The 19,368-nt window shown below is 37.1% G+C and overlaps 1 protein-coding gene across 1 annotated transcript in view; it reads left to right on the forward strand.

Annotated features, from left to right (window-relative positions):
• The window catches only part of CCDC171 (coiled-coil domain containing 171), a 356,794-nt gene that overhangs the window by 124,638 nt on the left and 212,788 nt on the right, over positions 1–19,368 (forward strand). Inside the window, exons 14-18 of the mRNA XM_027105900.1 lie at positions 7,849–7,955; positions 9,708–9,797; positions 10,663–10,863; positions 13,428–13,595; positions 15,141–15,329. Of these exons, the coding sequence (XP_026961701.1) occupies positions 7,849–7,955; positions 9,708–9,797; positions 10,663–10,863; positions 13,428–13,595; positions 15,141–15,329 (755 nt within the window). The remainder of the gene's footprint in view (positions 1–7,848; positions 7,956–9,707; positions 9,798–10,662; positions 10,864–13,427; positions 13,596–15,140; positions 15,330–19,368) is intronic.

Consider the following 19,368-nt stretch of genomic DNA (forward strand, 5'->3'; position numbering starts at 1 on the left):
TTCCAGTCTGAGGCTGAGTCCAAAGGCAGGAGAAGACTGATGTCCCAATTGAAGATAGTCAGGCAGAGAGAAAGAATCCTTTCTTACTTAGCCTTTTGTTCTATTTGGGCCTTCAGTGGGTTAGATGAGGCCTACCCACGTTGGGGAGGGCAGTCTGCTTTACTCAGTCTACTGATTCACATGTCAGCCTCATCCAGAAATAGCCTCATAGACACACCCAGAAATAATGTTTAACTGAATATCTGGGCCCCTAGCCCAGTCAAGTTTACACATAAAATTAAGCACCCCTTTTTCTCCTTCCTACAAACCCCTCATAACCACCGTTCTACTTTCTGTTTCTATGAATTTGACTACTTTAGGTACTTCATATAATGGAATCATATATTATCTTTTTGTGATTGGCTTATTTTGCTTAGTATAATGTCCTCAAGTTTAATCCATGACATGGCATATGACAGGAATTCCTTCCTTTTTAAGGCAAATAATACTCCATTGTGTGTATTTATCACATTTTGTTTATTCATTCATCTGCTGATGGACCTTTGGGTTGCTTCCACCTCTTGGCTATAGTGAATAGTGCTTCTGTCAACGTGGATATACAAATATCTCTTCTAGACCCTGCTTTCAGTTCTTTTGGATATACACCCAGAAGTGGGATTGTTCCATCAACTTTTATCACAGAACTTGAGTGTACTCAAGTGGGAGTCCTGTGGGATGTCCTGCATTCTAGATATACTCTTTCTTACCACCAATTTTCCCTTGGTAAGCAAGACCAATTGTCTTGGTATAGAAGAACCTTCTTTGCTCTTTGGTTTCCTGGCATGAAGAGCTCAGAAATGACCAGGTGACAGTGTCAGCTTCCATTTTTAATGGAACCATTGCTGTGTCCCATGGTGGAAGCATTTCTTCCTTGGGAATTAAGACTTAGACCAATAGAGCCCACAACTCCTGGGATGGGAAGCAGACATTTCACTGGTGGATCATTAGGTGTAATACGAGCCACTCCCATTTCCAACATTTGATTCCTGGACCTGTGATTCCTGGCTATGGGAGAAACATGCCATATATCGATTGCTGACTCAGAGCACAAACTGTATCTTGGAGGATATTATCCTTGTCCCACAAAATGTTGCCATCCAGCCAGTGCTATGAATCTTCAAAAGGCCATTATACTATTCTGTATGCCAGCTACTTCAGAGTGTTGGGAGACATAGTAAGACCAGTGAATTCTATGAAAATGAGCCAATTTCCATACTTCATTTGCTATGAAATGAGTTCCTTGGTCAGAAGCAATGCTACGTGGAATACATAATGGTGAATAAGACATTTTGTAAATTCATGGATGACAGTTCAGCAGAAATATTATGGTCAGGGAAGGAAAATGTCTTTCTAGAGTGTCTACCTTAGTAAGAATGAGCATTGATTATTCCATGATGGAAATGACTTAGTATAATCAACTTGCCACAAGGTGACTGGCAGTGCCGCTAGTGTCATATCATGGATTCAGTGTTTGTCTTTGCTATTGGTGGATTTGGCACTTAACAGGAGTTGTAATCCTATCAGCCTTGGCGAATGGAAGTCCATGTTGCTGAGCCCATGCATCACCTCTATTCTTGCTGCCATGACTCCTGTGTTGTAGGGGCAACAAAGATGAGCAAGGACAAAGGTGGCTGGGAAAATATGCTAGCTGACATCCACAGAATACTTCATCTTGTCCTCCTGATTGTTAAGATCCTCCTCTACTTAAGTTGATCTGGGCACAGTGACCATCTGGAGAGGTCTGTCCACACACTCTTGCCCAGACCACCTTGTTACCAGTTTTCCAATAATGTTCTTTTCGAGTGCCTGACCATTAGCCAAACTGTTAGGTACTACCTCCAAATTAGTGTATATTTGTACCTTTGGTCATCTCTCATTCCAGACAAAATGATAGTTGGGTCCATTACTGCATACTGGGAGGAGTTTTGCTTCACCACTGTCCTTCAAGGCCACCCTTGAGTAAGGCTGTCATGCCACAACTGTCAACTTTTGAGTAGTAGCAGCACATCATACAGAAACATCTATATAACAAGCCCATTCCGCCCCCTCCCCCCCATTAGTCAACTGGTTTTAGGGAACTTTTCCATGGGTCCAGGGTGTAGGTTAAGAGGGAAGAAGCAATGTAACAAGAATAGGGCCCATGGGAATCTGGATTACTTATTCATGCAACTTGCTTGTACCTTCAGGACTTGTTTGAATCCAGTTTTGTATATACCACTTTCACTTGATGATAGAGTGATATCGTGCATGCCCAAGTTCATGGGCTGGTGGATCAGACATTTTGTGATGGGCATCACAGGTCACGTGCCAAATTGGTGGGCATGAATGCAGTATCTGCTAAGGACTAGTAGCCAGTTGAAAGCTGATTTTCAAGAGAATAGTTATCTGTAGAGAATGGCTTCCTTTGTTCCAAAATCCTGAAAGTTTACACTATCATTCACCTGTAAGGATCTGCCAAACTTGGCCTGCTTAAACTCAAGCAGTCAGAATGATATCATCAACTTGGTAGAGAACTAAGTGGAATACGGGATGTCTTCCAGAATGAAGAGTTGATCAGAATTTCTACAGACTGGATTATGCTAGAGTTGATGTAGCTCTGAGGTAGGGCCATGGAGGTAGATTGCTGGCCCTGCAAGCAGAAACTAACTGTTTTGGTGATTTTTATTAAAAGGATAGAAGAAATAGCTTCCTTCCAATTGCCAGGAAATGTATCGATTTGCTCCAACAATGAAACTACATCTTTAACTGCAGCTGCAGTTGGAGTCCCATGTGATCATGCTTACAGTAATTCACTATCATTCCTTAAGACCCATCTGTATGCTGCACTAGCCGGACAGATGAGTTAAATGCTGATGTGGTTGGAATCTCCACCCCTTTATACTCTTTAACAGAGGGGCTAATCTCTTCAGTCTCTCCAGGAATGTGGCCTTATTTTTGATTTACTATTTTGGTAGGTAAAAGTTTTGGTGACTTCCAATTGCTTTTTTTCTGTTTTGTTTTCCTCTGTAAATCCCTCACTCCATGGGTCAGGTAACTGCTATGGGCATTGTGCCAGTCTCTGCATTTGTCTTTTATAACAATGCATTCCAAACTGGGGGAATAACTATGTGGGTTCAGGTACCTACTGGGCCCAGTGGAGATAGACTTTAGCCAAAACTGACCTCTGTAAGCTCCTACCTAACTAGTGAACCACAATAGCATATTAGGTCTCCAGAAATTAGTGTCAGTTCTGATCCAGTGTCCAGTTATCCATGGTATATGTGAGTAACTCCCCTTCCTCAGTACGTGGTCACCCGGGTAAATGGTTGCATGTTTCTTTGAGGAAGGCTAGGAGAAAGATTTACATACAGTATAAGCTTTTGGCAGTATGTTAGGATTCCTAAAGAGGATCCATCCTCTTTATTCTAGGGACACTGGGTCTGTGAACTAGCTCAAGACTGAGAATTGGTTGAGGGCCAAGACTGTCTTTTGTGTTGATTTAACTCCTAGTTCTGGTAATTAGACCCAGAGCTTTTCTGCTTATACAGATCGGGTAACATTCAAGTAGAGTGCCTATTTTAGTCCTAGGAACACCATGATCAGTTAGCCAAAGCCAGCGGTCTCTGTGGGTAAAACCATTTTGTTTATTGCTTTGAATCCACTGCCCATTATGGTAACCATGTACATTTTGTCTCTGAAAATTAAGTGCTACCACTTGGCCTGTCACTTGAGATTCCAGCATCCCCACTGAATTCAGGGAACCCAGCTTTGTGGCACCATTTCCCACTGTTACCCATGGCTTTCCAGCTACCTGGCCTAGATGCTTACTACCAAGCCATACAGAGCTCATCAGCGATTCTGAGGCTCCCCCCAACCATTACATTTCTCAAACCTTGGTAAAGGAAAGGTTTTTTGGACTCTTCCTGGGGACAGAGTAGGTGGGTGAGCAGGATTTACATGATAAATACTGTCCATATGTTAGAGAAGTTATGAGTCATTTTCCTTAAAAACTCTAGAATGGGTACCAGTGTTTGCAAGATAATGAATATGGTTGTTTATGATCTCAGTGAATAAGACAAGTTAATATATGGAATGTAGTCTGAATTTCAAAAGTATAACTGCCAACAAAATGTTTATATTCAGTGCTTTTAGAATGAAAAAAGAATTTTCTTAGTCATCAATGTATTAAATATTTAGATTTTCTCAGGTGAAAAACCCATTTGAATGTCATTTTCTGTCTCTTATTACATGATTAAAAATCAGCATTAAACAACAGGGTTTTTCTTTTCTTTTTTTCCTATTTGTTCTGAGGATGAACGTGACTACGCATGTTCTACAACAAAGATCTTTTTTTTAAAAAAGCTCAGTCTTTTGTTTTATAGTCTCTATTATTTCTTAATAATTGAGGTCTTGCAGGATACTGAAGTAGATAAGAGAATGGTTGACAAGGTGGAGGAAATAGACTCACCTCATTCATTACAGCCTACTGTTTCTCCTGTGGAACTGTGGGGTTACTGAGGTGATAACACCGTCTTGAAAAACAGTGGTTTATTTGAGTCATTTAAAAGTATTTAGTTTTTCAGATTGTCCAAAAGGGAACATTTATTTATTTATTTATTTTATTTTTATTTTTTTGCGGTACGCGGGCCTCTCACTGCTGTGGCCTCACCCGTTGCGGAGCACAGGCTCCGGACGCGCAGGCTCAGCGGCCGTGGCTCATGGGCCCAGCCGCTCCGCGGCATGCGGGATCTTCCTGGACCGGGGCACAAACCCGTGTCCCCTGCATCGGCGGACTCTCAACCACTGCGCCACCAGGGAAGCCCCCAAAAGGGAACATTTAAATAGAAGGTTTGGGACCTGTTCCTCTTCCTCACTCCCTCCTATGGGCTACTACTTCAAAGAAAAGATTTGCCAAGGTATATCTTGTCGAAACATACTTAAAAGTGAGAAAGAGACTGAGACAGGCAGCAGTGATGTGAAAGTATAGGCTGACACCCATGTATAGAGACACACGTGTATAGGGACAGGGACAGAGAAACTCAGAAGATTTTTGAGTTGGCGTAATTGAAGTATAAATGACACATGCTGACACATTCTGTTCTTCATTTGGACTTTAACCTTTGAAAAGCTATTTATGACTACTGTTAAAATTTTATTTTATTTTATTTTTTTAATCTTTACTGTGAGGTTTTAGACCATCCACTGATAGGATAGCTTTAATAGTTTATTGTTTTGCGGGCAATAGTACAGTGATTAGGATATTATTAGGTTAAATAAAATTTTAGTCAGTAAGCTCCTGGGTCCTGAGCGACCCTTTCTTTTTATTTGTAAATATTTTCTTCATGTTAAGGGACCAGTAAGTATTTCTTTTTATAATGAATGTGGGTGGGACATAAGGCATACTTTGTACTTCAGCTGAACTTTCTTGTAAAAGCATTTTCAGGCAAAGAAACTTTTTTTGTAGAATATAAGATGTGCATGAGTCAGTAAGGAGAGGGCATTTTGTCTCCTTATTCCTCAACACCCATATTATGATGATTTTATTCTTCTGGATTTCTAAGAGCAAGTTTTCTCCCTTATTGTATAAGCTAAGATTTCCTGGGTGTCCTCGAATGATTTATTCATGACCTTCTTGTGTAGTAGCAGAAGAAAAGAATTATACATTACACTTTTTTTTATCTTGTGCAAGAGAGCAATATTTTAAAAATATATTTGGTAAGACCTTTAATAAAAATTTTAATGAGTTCTCTCTCCAACTCACAGTCATTACAAAGAGTGTTGTCTTCTTCATTTTCACGGTTGAGAGCACTGGCTTTCCCGCCCCCCCACCCCAACTGGGATATATGTTGTTTCCATATTACTTTTGTTTTTTTTTTTTTTTTTTTGCGGTACGCGGGCCTCTCACTGTTGTGGCCTCTCCCGTTGCGGAGCGCAGGCTCCGGACACGCAAGCTCAGCGGCCATGGCTCATGGGCCTAGCCGCTCCGTGGCATGTGGGATCTTCCCGGACCAGGGCACGAACCTGCGTCCCTTGCGTCGGCAGGCGGACTCTCAACCACTGAGCCACCAGGGAAGCCCTACGTTTGGTTTTTAAGTTAATTATTATTCTTCTGTTTAAGAAAAGCTAAGGTGTATCCATACTTAAGATAGTGTTTAAATTATACTTTGGTGAATGTAATAAGTTTATTAATAACATTTTGTCCAAAATTAAAATAATAATTATCACTAATACTCTGATATGAATAAAGTTGTTCTGTTATTAACCAAACATTTTTTTCCCCTTTATTCATTCTTTCTTTCCTGTATTACTGCCTTTGTCCCTCCTCTCCCCAAAGTTCCAGCAACTGAGTACTTGAAGAATGGATGAATGATCTTATGTAATTATTTGTTTACAATCTTACCTCCTCTTTTTAGACTGTAAATTCTATGAGAATAGAGACTACACCATTCTTATCTACCTCCATGTGCCTAATGCCTAGGATTAATACATAGTAGGAATGCATTAAATGCATTAAATTAGTTGAATGGATGAATCAATGAATAATAAAAAAGGTATTGTGAATGCTTCTTATCGATATTAATATTTAGATTGTAAAATATGATAGGGAGAAAATATAGGAAAATAAAAGTAATTTTAGTAAGTATGTTTTAAAATTTGCTATTTAATTTTTAACAGTTAATGAGTAGTACAATAAGCAATCAGTTCAAAGTGTTTTTTGAAACTAAACTTTTGATTATTTTGGATTACTATTTTAAACTACATTTGAGGGACTTACCTGGTGGTCCAGTGGTAAAGAATCCACTTTACAGTGCAGGGGACCAGGGTTTGATCTCTGGTCAGGCAACTAAGATCCCACATGCTGAGGGGCAGCTAAGCCCGTGTGCACAACTACTGAGCTCGCACGCCTCAACTAGAGCCCTAATGCTGCAAAATACAGAGCCCACGTGCCCTGGAGCCTGTGCGCCACAACTAGAGAAGAGAAAACCCACACGCCACAACTAGAGAGAAGCCCATGCACCACCATGAAGAGCCCGCGTTCCTTAACAAATATCCTGCATGCTGCAACTAAGACCCGATGCAGCCAAAAATGAATAAAATAAATAAATAAATAATAAATCTTTAAAAAAAATTTTAAAAATAAACTACATTTGACCATGTGATCTTGATTAGCTCACCTAACTTATGGCCTCCCTAAATTAAAATGGTTTGAGGGCATAATATGGAAATACTCATATTTTTACAATGAGTATCAGTTTTAAGGGTTTTAATTGAAACATGATGTGGCCTATGTAGATAATAGTATTTTTATTATTTATTTCAAATTGTAACTTGAGAATTTTAAGGATTGAAGAACATTATTTCCAAGCATAACAGAAAATTATGTGCTCTTGTGTTCAGAAATTGTTTAAGAAAAATAGGCCTGACTGATCAGAAACACAAGGACCAAAGTAAATGTATGTAACTCCTCCAAACAGTGTTTAGTATAGACTGTTTATTTAATTGTTGGATAACAGGTGTGTACAAATACTTTAGTTACCTTGGAAATAGGAAAAAAAAAAGAGCTTTACTACTAACTACAAGGTGGGCATAGTAAGGTACAAAGTAGCCATAAATTTGGACTTGATATATTATGAACTTAATTTGATCACTTGTTTAGAAAAGCTATTAATACTAGGCTATACAGCAGTATACTTAGGAGAATAAGATTCTACTCGGTATATCATGATGTCTTTTCAGTTATATCTAATTGTAATATCTCTGTTACTGTTTGCTTAGCTTTTGTCTCTTTGCGACTTTAATGGTATATTTTCATCCTGTATTTTTCTCTAGGCATCCACAGGGACAAAGATAAACCTCCCAGCTTCTCTGTTGTCCTTGAGAGTTTGAGGCGTACCTTGACAGATTACCAGAACAAGCTGGAAGATGCATCTAATGAGGTAACACTTGCACTGTTTGGCTCCACACACATAGCCTTCGGCCTGCAGCAGTACGTATTACTTGCTTGTTACAGAGGTCAAAAGTATTGGGAATGTTGATTTGACAGCTTCACAGATACAAAAAATAACAAGTTGTCTGTCACTGTTCTTTCTTTAAGTGTGGCCTAAAGTTGGGTCTCAGTCTCTCTTCTGTCACACTACTATTTTCAAAGTTATAAAGACTGTCACTTCTTGGTCTTCATAATTTATCTATTTTAATTTAACAAAAGAGCTATGCAACTCACTTAGTTAATATATGTTATATTTAAATGTTAATGTGTTTTTATGAAATTTGGAATAGGTACTGGAAATTCAGGGTTTGCCAGTATTTTGGCTTAGGAGTTCTACAAATTGTAGAAGTCAATAAAAAAGAAATTAGTGTGCATTCTCTAAAGGGAGTAAAGCATTAGAAGGTTTTAAAAACAAATATCTGTTTGATGTAGCTTGGAGGTTTTTAGTTTCCTGATTGAAAAAGCTCATGCTTTTATTTATCTTCTCTTTTGTATTGTTTAACTTGTGGGTTGATAATTTTCTTGGGTATTAAAATGTTTTATGAATTTGTGCTTTAAAAATTGAAGAGTTTATTTAGTTACATCTTGTTAAATTAGAGAATATGAAGTAACTACATTAAACACAATTAGTTAGCAAAGCAACAAACAATTGTTCCAACCAAAGACAATCCACATAGCATGGAATTTAGTGTTTATCCCTCTGTTTATCTGTTTCTTTTATGTAATACAAAGGCCTTGAAACCCTTACATTGCACATAAGAAGAGGCATATTTTACTTTAGTTTGCTAAGGTGAATAAAGAAGGAAAAGTGAGTCTTCTTAATGCCCTCAGTAATTGTAATTGTTCAAAAGGCATAAAAGAAAGTGACCACTGAAATAATTAAATTTCTATAAAGAGCAAACATTGCTAACTCTCAGTGAGACAAGACAGCCTGTATTGTTAGTAGTTTATGAAACTCTTCTGAGGCCTAGGTCTGGAAGCTGCAGGGTAACTAGGAACATATTACCCACAGCGAATTGTTATTTGGGAGGATGAATGTCACATGATCCTCAGCACAGTTGAAAAGTCGACTCAGCAGGCTTTGGCTTAGTAATGCGCTTTGTTGTGAACCAGTGCCAGAGACAGCAGTGGGGAGACCAAGGGGTGGCTGCAAAGAAAGCAAAAAGAGCAGTCTGACAGAAAGAAGAATGAACTGTCAAAGAAAATAAATCACAAGCGGAGCAGGACCAACTGATGACCTGCCACAAGCCTTCCCAGTAGGACAGCATGTGACCGACCCTGAAGTTGTCATATGGACTGAGAGACCAGTGAATATTCTCGTGATGTAGAAAGAACAGTCTTCTGGTCTGTCCTTTTTTCTTTCTGTATAGATACCATTGCTTCTGGCATTTTGGTCCAGTAGGATTTTAAGAATAAAGTTGTATTTGTTTACAGTAAGAATGAAATCCTTTATCCAGATATCTAGTAAAAACACAATAACATTACCGACATTTTAAGCTTGAATGCTTTCTTTTCTTTTTAGTCATGTGAACTTGGGACAGAAATTACATAGTTAAGCAAAAGAGATAATTTTTTTAAGTCTCTGAATTACTATAAAAAATTTGTATTTAAGTAATTGCATAAAAAACATTTAAAGATTAGCTTTTGAGTTACCCACCGTTGAAAAATATTTTAAAAGTTTACTTACATTTTCTTTCATCAGCTAAGCAACATGAATCATGCTAAGGAAAAGACATCTAATGAACTTGAGTCTACCAAACAGAAGGTAGAGTCTCATGCTAAAAATATAAAGGTATTGTGATTTAGAATAACTTTTTCCTTTTTTATTAAGAAACAAATACAATTATTTAGGGAATTTTTTGTTTTAGGGAATATTTTAAAGTAGAGATATCTGAAAATGTATCTTCCTATATTTGACTAAGTATCTATGTTTAGATACAATTAAAAACTTTTTTTGTTGTTGGTCAAAGTAAGAAGAATGTTTTTCATTAAAAAAATAAAACTTGATTGGAAATTGTTTTGGTTAAAGGAAAAATTCATTTCCCAGATTTAATTATAATACCATAGATTCAAAAAATGATTTAAGATTTGATATCCAGCCTTAGATACACATTCAGCATATTTTACATAGCACATCAGTATTTGGGGTCAGTTTTCATCATTTTGGGGTGGAGCCATTGTTTTTAGTACATCATGCCTAATAGTGGGCTGTGACCACACCTGGCTAAGGTCTAGGGCAACGGTTTATTTTATTTTCTGTGCTGGTCTTATGTACTACATCTTTGCAAAATTGTACTAGTCCAACGTTCAGAGTTGGGATTTTTTGGTGTTGGTTCATGTCGTTTGTCATGGACATACTTGAGTAGAATTTGTTAAGGGTAAGGAGTAAATAGTTCAGCAGAATTTTATGTCACATATTTGAGATTTCTATTGGTATTTGGAATGTCATTGGGAAGTAAATGTTCTTATAGTAAATGTAAGAGATTTATTTTTAAAATGTAATTTACAAGTTTGAAAAATTTTTTGGGCTACCAAGTTATATTCTTATAATGAGTTGAAAGGAAAACTCTCAAAGAGCTTTTTGGAGTAAGTAATTAACATTTTATATTTAAATGTTATCATCTTGATACAGTCTCTTTATTTGGTGTCTCCAACAGTACCTTCAGGATAAATTGGCTGATGTCAATAAAGAATTAAGTCATTTACGCACTAAATGTGCAGACAGAGAGGCTCAAATAAGCACTTTAAAAGTGGAACTACAAAATGTGCTGCACTGTTGGGAGAAAGAAAAGGCGCGAGCAGCCCAATCTGAAAGTGAGCTGCAGAAGCGTTCCCAGACTTTCCATACGGATACCGAGGTATTACCTGAGACAAGATGACTGTCAGGAAAGGCCTTGCACTAATCTCAGTTTTAGAAGTTTACATCTGTCAAGTGTCTGTTTTTATTCTTATTTGATTTAATTCAAAAAATTCTTCTGAGCTATTTTGAAATGTTCATGCCAGCTGCAAAATCAGTCATTCCATTACTCTTGTATGATCCTATTTTGCAAGAGAAATAAAGTAGTTGAACCCTTTCATCATTTGTACAAGTAATTTTCGCTATTAGAACATCCTATCCCAAGTAGCTATGCTCCTAACAGTCCTGTTTGCCAATGACAAAATTATTTTTTATTTCAGTAGTTTAGTAGCCTGCCATGGTGGAAAGAATCTTTTTTGTAATCAGAAAGAATTGACATGGATAGAGGTACTTTTATTTACAAACTGTGAATATGGACAAGCCACATAGCTTGGTCTCTCCACATCTTTGTTTCCTTATTTGCAAAACAGGAGTAATATCTACTTTAATAGACAGTCACCTTACTCTTTATAATTGTAGGATATTAAACAAAATTTAGAAAAATACAAGTCCCACAAAGTTAAAAGTTTATTTGGATGCCCTTGAGAGTTACCGATCTGTGTTAATTTATTAATGGCTTCTTAAAATATTATGACAAACTTTTATATAACTGTATGAGCCTGTGTGAGTAGAATTGTTATCTTATATTTTCTTTTACCCATGGGAGGTAGAGCTAGTCTAGCTAGTGTGGAACTAGTTTATCTGAGTCGTCCTGCATATTGAGTTCATTACTCCAACAAATACGAACATGAATGCCAAGAGAGTAAAAAGGAAACATTCTTTCCACTCTTCTTACAGTCTGGGATTTAAATTGTGTCCACATGAAGGGGCTGGAATTGTTCTACACATCAGATAATGATTAAAGTAAAGGAAACTAGAAGCCTGACTGTATTGTAAAGTCAGCATGTCTACAGCATTGTGGTTGGGTTCAACATGTGTGAATTGATTTTGGATCTTGAGATTCTCTTTTCACGCCAAATGGATGATTATCATGCACGGTTCATCACAGCCCAAGCGAAAAGGACATGATGGCAACACAATGAATTACCCTTTCGGAAGAACTCGATCACTTGGCAAAATGTGGAGAGGAACGATTTTTAGTGCCTGAATATTCTGTTTGGTTAGTTATATTTAATAAGATTTTTAGACATCTCAACTTGGTTGAAAATACAAAAGACATCTTTAATTGCTTAAAAAAGAAAAAGACATAGCATATTTGTGAAGACTCTTCTGATATCCTAACTCAAGTTTGTGGATATAACTACGTATTCAAATTTTTTGGTTTTTAAATTGTTATATTTGGAAAAAAACTAAGGTGACATACAGGGAGAATTAAAGACGCACAATTTTATATATATTGGAAAACTTTCACCACAATTTCTAACTATAAAACCTTTACATATACTACATTCAGTTTTTCTTATCTGGAAGATTAGAATTCCTATTTTTTCCTCTTAAATTTTCTTCTTTTAAAAGTTTTCCTGCTGATCTGTTAAAAAATCTTGAGGGAACTTATTTTATCTACATAAAATACTCATTTTGCAGCCTCACAATTACCTTGTCTTGAGTTCCATTCTTTGACTTTATAGATGAAATGCCTTATAAAGAGAGCCATTTAGCATTTTAGTAACTAAACTCTCCTTGTGTGTTCAAGATGGGATCAGCTTTTTACTGAATTTGCAGTATAGAGTTTCTAGGCCATTAAACAATGGATGGTTTAACTATGACAATGGCAATATAATTTTAAAGGATTTTTTAAAACATTTTTAATTAGACAGTTTTAGAAGTATATCTTGGGCAGCTATGCCCATTTTTTGGACTGTTAACTTTGTAATATTTAGACACCTACAAATGCCCAGTGTGCCAAATACGGTATGAACTTCTAAGTGGGGAAAAAAAATGAGCCCATCTTCCATCTCTTTCATATCACTGTCTGCTTTGCCTAGGGGGCTTGGGATAGATTTCCTGTAAGTGGTAAGTAAACTGGAATCTCTGGAGGAGGAGGAAAGCTGAATACTTGTGTCCATGTAAAGTACAGATATTGGTATAACTTTCTCTTCAACAGAGCTGGGTAACGCTCTTCTCTTTATATTGGTTTTTTGACTTAAATAACATCTTTTTTGGTAAATGTAAATATGAAATTATAGAATTACCATACTAAGTTCCAGTTAGAAGGGCTTAGAAACAACTAGTCCAGATACCTCATGTTACAGCTGGGGAAGGTGAGGTCTGAACAGACACTTACTCAGATCACGTCCTTAGCAGTAGCAGAGCTGGTGTCAGAACCCGGGTCTTCTGGCTTCCAGACTTGAGATTTCGGTTTTGAAAATAAATGTAAGCAATTTCAAGTTTCTGCCTGATGCTTAATTTTGAATGTAAAAAAAGTCACCAAAATGGCAATATTCTGATACTTGAGTATCTTCATTTCTTTCCAGGATTTTTGAAATAAATTCTTCACCATGTATCTTATGTGTTTTACTTCTTACGGTGTTTATATACTGGATTTAATTTCTTTTTTTCTTGTAGGAGAAGCTAACCTTCCTTCATACCTTGTATCAGCACTTGATAGCAGGCTCTGTGCTCATAAAACAACCAGAAGGCATGCTGGATAAATTCTCTTGGTCTGAGCTTTGTGCAGTTTTGCAGGAGAATGTTGATGCCCTGATCGTAGACCTCAACAGGGCTAATGAGAAGGTAACTGTCCTCAGGCACCAGATACCTCTATTAAATTCAGTGACATTTGTCCACATCACAGTATCATTAAGAGGGGCTGACATTCATCTTATTTCAAAAAGAATTTGGGTGTTAATAATTCAATACCATTAATTATGGCTTGTCTACAACTCAGTTTGATGCCATTGCTATGGGCATGTAAATGTGACTGAAGTCTGTATGAAGTCTCTGAGCTCCACTTTCTGTTCAGGACATGCTAATACTGCTAGCCAGTGTTAGCCACAGGGACCTAATTAAAAGAAAATAAATTAATCTTACTGATGAAGCAATTCAAAGAACTTAGTCATTTACATTAATAAACCAACACTTTATGTTAGCATAAAATAGAAACAAGATACAGTTATTCAAAACATGATCTTAAAATTCTTTGCTCAGGAAATAATGAGGTGTTACTTTAAAAGCACTTAAAATTTAAAACTTACGTTTATGATATTTCTTATAATATAACAAACTGTATATTGCAAAACCCATTCAGTGCTTTAGAATGTAAGAAGAATATATTGTAGGAGAAAACAGTAGACTATTATGGTGCCTTTATCATTCACAAACCCAGGAATTCAGTCTTTCCAAAAAAAAATTTAAAAACCTCATTTTGGTTATTGAAAATGAAAGTGGCTTAGCAGTCCAATGTATTCCTCCATTTAAGGTATTGATTCTTATCCCAGGTCTATTGAACTAGTCAGAACTATATTTATGTGATCTAGTTTCCAGATCTTAGTTGCAGTGACATTTGCTCTTAAGGGACACAGAGAGAAAAACTGTTCCCTGAGTTTTTTTTTCATTACTTCTGTTGAAGTAATCAGCATCTCGGTCCAGTTTTAGAGTAAGAGCATTTTGTCTTGGTCCGATTGGCGAACAATCATAGGCACTGAGAAGTAGGATTGAGGAAATGAGGGAATAAATTGTGAGAAGTGGAGATGCTGTTCTTGATTGTGACTATGTGTATAACGGATTTGAAAAGTACTGATAATGAAAATGAGTACATGTTTTAATCCTCTGAGATGGTATTGTGTTTCAATAGTTTTTCGTAGTTTCAAATATTATTAATTGTCATACACATTAGATGATGAGGATTTTCTCTCCAGTGTTTTGAATGTGAAATAAAAAATGGTCGGAACATTCTTCTTTGTTATATGTAAAATGTTTGTAGATTTGTAAATCTCATTTAAATACTTCTTTCCCATTGAGGTATCTGAACAGTTTGAGTTTTGCTTCTAGAGGTTAAAATATTCTTCTTAATTTTCTCAGTAAAATTGATTATAGAATAAGTAACTTTATTAGAGAAAAAGAATAGATGTCATCTATACATGCAATCACACATTTTCTGCTAAAATATAATTTTGTTGTACTAATTCCTGTTTCTTAATTTTTTTTCATTTTAACTTAAAATTTTTATATGATCTTAAGGAATAAAATGTAGTAGAAAATTCTGGAATAGCTTTTGGGGGAGATGATACAAAGGACTTGTTTGTGAGCCTATCTTATTTGTTGCATTTCCCCATTTAGATAAGTCATCTAGAGTATATCTGTAAAAACAAGTCTGATACGATGAGAGAGCTTCAGCAAACCCAGGAAGACACCTTTAACAAAGTGACAGAGCAGATCAAAGCCCAGGAGAGCTGCTGGCACAAGCAAAAGAAGGAACTGGAGCTGCAGTACTCCGAACTCCTCCTGGAGGTACAGAAGAGGGCACAGGTATGCTACTTCCACAAAGAGCTTTAAAATGGAATGCTCAGTCTTTTACTTACAAGTGTTTTCTTTCAGTACCCATGGCAAGTCAGTTACAACTTTGGAGAACCACACAGAACTTGCTTGTTAGGTACACATACACGTGATCATGCAAACACACACGCACACACAAATGGGCCTGTGTGCACTCTGGCGTATTACGGATTGTCTTTTATTTAAGTTTGGAAGTAGATGGGTTTCTGGTTAAAACATCCTAGAATATGTGGATCAATTAAATACTAAAACTGTATTTCCCTTATTTTATTTTATTTTATTATTATTATTTTTTGTGGTACGTGGGCCTCTCACAGCCGTGGCCTCTCCCGTTGTGGAGCACAGGCTCCGGACACGCAGGCTCAGTGGCCATGGCTCACGGGCCCAGCCGCTCCGCGGCATGTGGGATCTTCCCGGACCAGGGCACGAACCCCTGTCCCCTGCATCGGCAGGCGGACTCTCAACCACTGTGCTACCAGGGAAACCCCTGTTTCCCTTATTTTAGAAATAAAGGTTAAGAAACTTTGGTAAAATATTGTCTGTTTTAGTGTAGATATCCTTTGATCCAGCTTATTCCATTCGTGGGGGTTTCTATGTGAACCATCATTTTAATTCATGTGGGGTTGAAATTTGTCATACCTCCTAACATTGTTGAAGGACTAGAGTTGTAGATGTAGACCCTATAGTAAACTATTGTCTGTGAGATATAATATGTCCCCTATGTTGGATTCGATTGAGAACAGAAATTATGGGTAGTTAACAGAACCATATTTTTTTCCAGTACAAAATATTGTCAACATAGTTTATATGGTTAACTGTCATCCCTGCCCAATGAGGAATAACAAAGATAGTGTGTACTTTTTTGTGTATTGAATTTAATAATAGGTCACTTGTTCTCAAGATAAGATACTTAGAAACCAGAAGGCTGTATATTTTTCCCATACTTGATTCAGTATATATCTTCTTTATTTGATCCACTCATGTTTATCTTGGCAAGTTAAAAAAGGAAAAAAAGGAAACCGCATCTTATTTTACTTTATTTTTATTTATTTATTTATTTTGTCGTTCACTTTAAATTTCTTTTCCTTTTTCTTTTGAATTTTATTTATTTTTTATACAGCAGGTTCTTATTGGTTATCTGTTTTATACATATTAGTATATACATGTCAATCCCAATCTCCCAATTCATCCACCACCATCATGCCTCCCCACCACCCACTGTACCCCCTTGGTTTCCGTACGTCTGTTCTCTGCATCGGTGTCTCTATTTCTGCTTTGCAAACCGGTTCATCTTTGCCATTTTTCTAGATTCCACATATATGAGTTAATATACAATATTTGTTTTTCTCTTTCTGACTTACTTCACTCTGTATGACAGTCCCTGGGTACATCCACGTCTCCGCAAATGACCCAATTTTGTTCCATTTTTATGGCGGAGAAATATTCCATTGTATACGTGTACCACATCTTCTTTATCCATTTGTCTGTTGATGTCATTTAGGTTGCTTCCATGACCTGGCTATTGTAAATAGTGCTGCAATGAACACAGGTGCATGTGTCTTTTTTTTTCTTTTTGTTTGTTTGTTTGTTTTTTTGCAGTACGCGGGCCCCTCACTGCTGTGGCCTCTCCCGTTGCGGAGCACAGGCTCCGGACACGCAGGCTCAGTGGCCATGGCTCATGGGCCCAGCCACTCCGCGGCACGTGGGATCTTCCCGGACCGGGGCACGAGCCCGTGTCCCCTGCATCGGCAGGCGGACTCTCAACCGCTGCGCCACCAGGGAAGCCCTGCATGTGTCTTTTTGAATTATGGTTTTCTCAGGGTATACACCCAGTAGTGGGATTGCTGGGTCATAAGGTAATTCTATTTTTAGTTTTTTAAGGAACCTCCATACTGTTCTTCATAGTGGCTGTATCCATTTACATTCCCACCAACAGTGCAGGAGGGTTCCCTTTTCTCCACACCCTCTCCAGCATTTATTGTTTGTAGATTTTTTGATGATGGCCACTTAACTGGTGTGAGGTGATACCTCATTGTAGTTTTGATTTGCATTTCTCTAATGATTAGTGTTGTTGAGCAGCTTTTCATGTGCTTCTCAGCCATCTGTATGTCTTCTTTGGAGAAATGTCTATATAGGTCTCCTGCCTATTTTTTAATGGGGTTGTTTGTTCTTTTAATATTGAGCTGCATGAGGTGTTTATATATTTTGGAGATTAATCCTTTGTTGACTCGTTTGCAAATATTTTCTCCCATTCTGAGGGTTGTCTTTTCGTCTTGTTTATCATTTCCTTTGCTGTGCAAAAGCTCGTTAAATTTCATTAGGTCCCATTTGTTTATTTTTGTTTTTACTTCTAGGAGGTGGGTCAAAAAAGGTCTTGCTGTGATTTATGTGAAACAGTGTTCTTCCTATATTTTCCTCTAAGAGTTTCATAGTGTCCGGGCTTATATTTAGGTCTCTAATCCATTTTGAGTTTATTTTTGTGTATGGTGTTAGGGAGTGTTCTAATTTCATTCTTTTACATGTAGCTGTCCAGTTTTCCCAGCATCACTTATTGAAGAGGCTATCTTTTCTCCATTGTATACCCTTGCCTCCTTTGTCATAGATTAATTGACCATAGGTGTGTGGGTTTATCTCTGAGCTTTCTATCCTGTTCCATTGATCTATTTTTCTGTTTTTGTGCCAGTACTATATTGTCTTCATGACTGTAGCTTTGTAGTATAGTCTGAAGTCAGGGATTCTGATTACTCCAGCTCCGTTTTTTTCCCTCAAGACTGCTTTGGCTATTCGGGGTCTTTTCAGTCTCCATACAAATTTGAAGATTCTTTGTTCTAGTTCTGTAAAAAATGCCATTGGTAATTTGATAGGGATTGCTTTGAATCTGTAGATAGCTCTGGTTAGTATAGTCATTTTCACAGTGTTCATTCTTCCAATCCAAGAACATGGTATATCTCTCCATCTGATTGTGTCATCTTTGATTTCTTTCATCAGTGTCTTATAGTTTTCTGAGTACAGGTCTTTTACCTCTTCAGGTAGGTTTATTCCTAGGTATTTTATTCTTTTGTTGCAATGGTGAATGGGAGTGTTTCTTTAATTTCTCTTTCTGATCTTTCGTTGTTAGTGTATAGGAAGGCAAGAGATTTCTGTGCATTAAATTTGTATCCTGGAATCTTACCAAATTCATTGATTAGTTTTAGTAGTTTTCTGGTGGCATTTTTAGGGTTCTCTATGTATAGGATCATGTCATCTGCAAATAGTGACAGTTTTACTACTTTTCTGATTTAGATTCCTTTTATTTCTTTTTCTTCTCTGAATGCTGTGGCTAGAACTTCCAAAACTATGTTGAATAATAGTGGTGAGAGTGGGCCACCTTGTCTTTTTTCCTGTTATTAGAGGAAATGCTTTCAGTTTTTCACCATTGAGAATGATGTTTGCTGTGGGTTGTCATATATGGCCTTTATTATGTTGAGGTAGGTTCCCTCTATGCCCACTTTCCAGAGAGTGTTTATCATAAATTGGTGTTGAATTTTTTCAAAAGCTTTTTCTGCATCTATTGAGATGATCGTATGGTTTTTATTCTTCAATTTGTTAATACGGTTTACCACTTAGATTGATTTGAGTATATAGAAGAATAGTTGCATCCCTGGGATAAATCCCACTTGATCATGGTGTATGATCCTTTTAATGTGTTGTTGGATTCTGTTTGCTAGTATTTTGTTGAGGATTTTTGCATCTATATTCATCAGTGTTATTGGTCTGTAATTTTCTTATTTTGTGACATCTTTGTCTAGTTTTGGTATTAGGGTTATGGTGGCCTCATAGAATGAGTTTGTGAGTGTTCCTTCCTCTGCAATTATTTGGAAGAGTTTGAGAAGGACAGGTGTTAGCTCTTCTCTATGAAGCCATCTGGTCCTGGATTTTTAATCACAGTTTTAATTTCATTACTTGTGATTGGTCTGTTCATATTTTCTATTTCTTCCTGGTTCAGTCTTGGAAGGTGATACCTTTCCAAGAA

Source organism: Aethalodelphis obliquidens, unplaced genomic scaffold (genome assembly GCF_003676395.1).
Source record: "Aethalodelphis obliquidens isolate GAN/ISIS:26980383/991018 unplaced genomic scaffold, ASM367639v1 scaffold7, whole genome shotgun sequence".
NCBI lineage: Eukaryota > Metazoa > Chordata > Mammalia > Artiodactyla > Delphinidae > Aethalodelphis > Aethalodelphis obliquidens.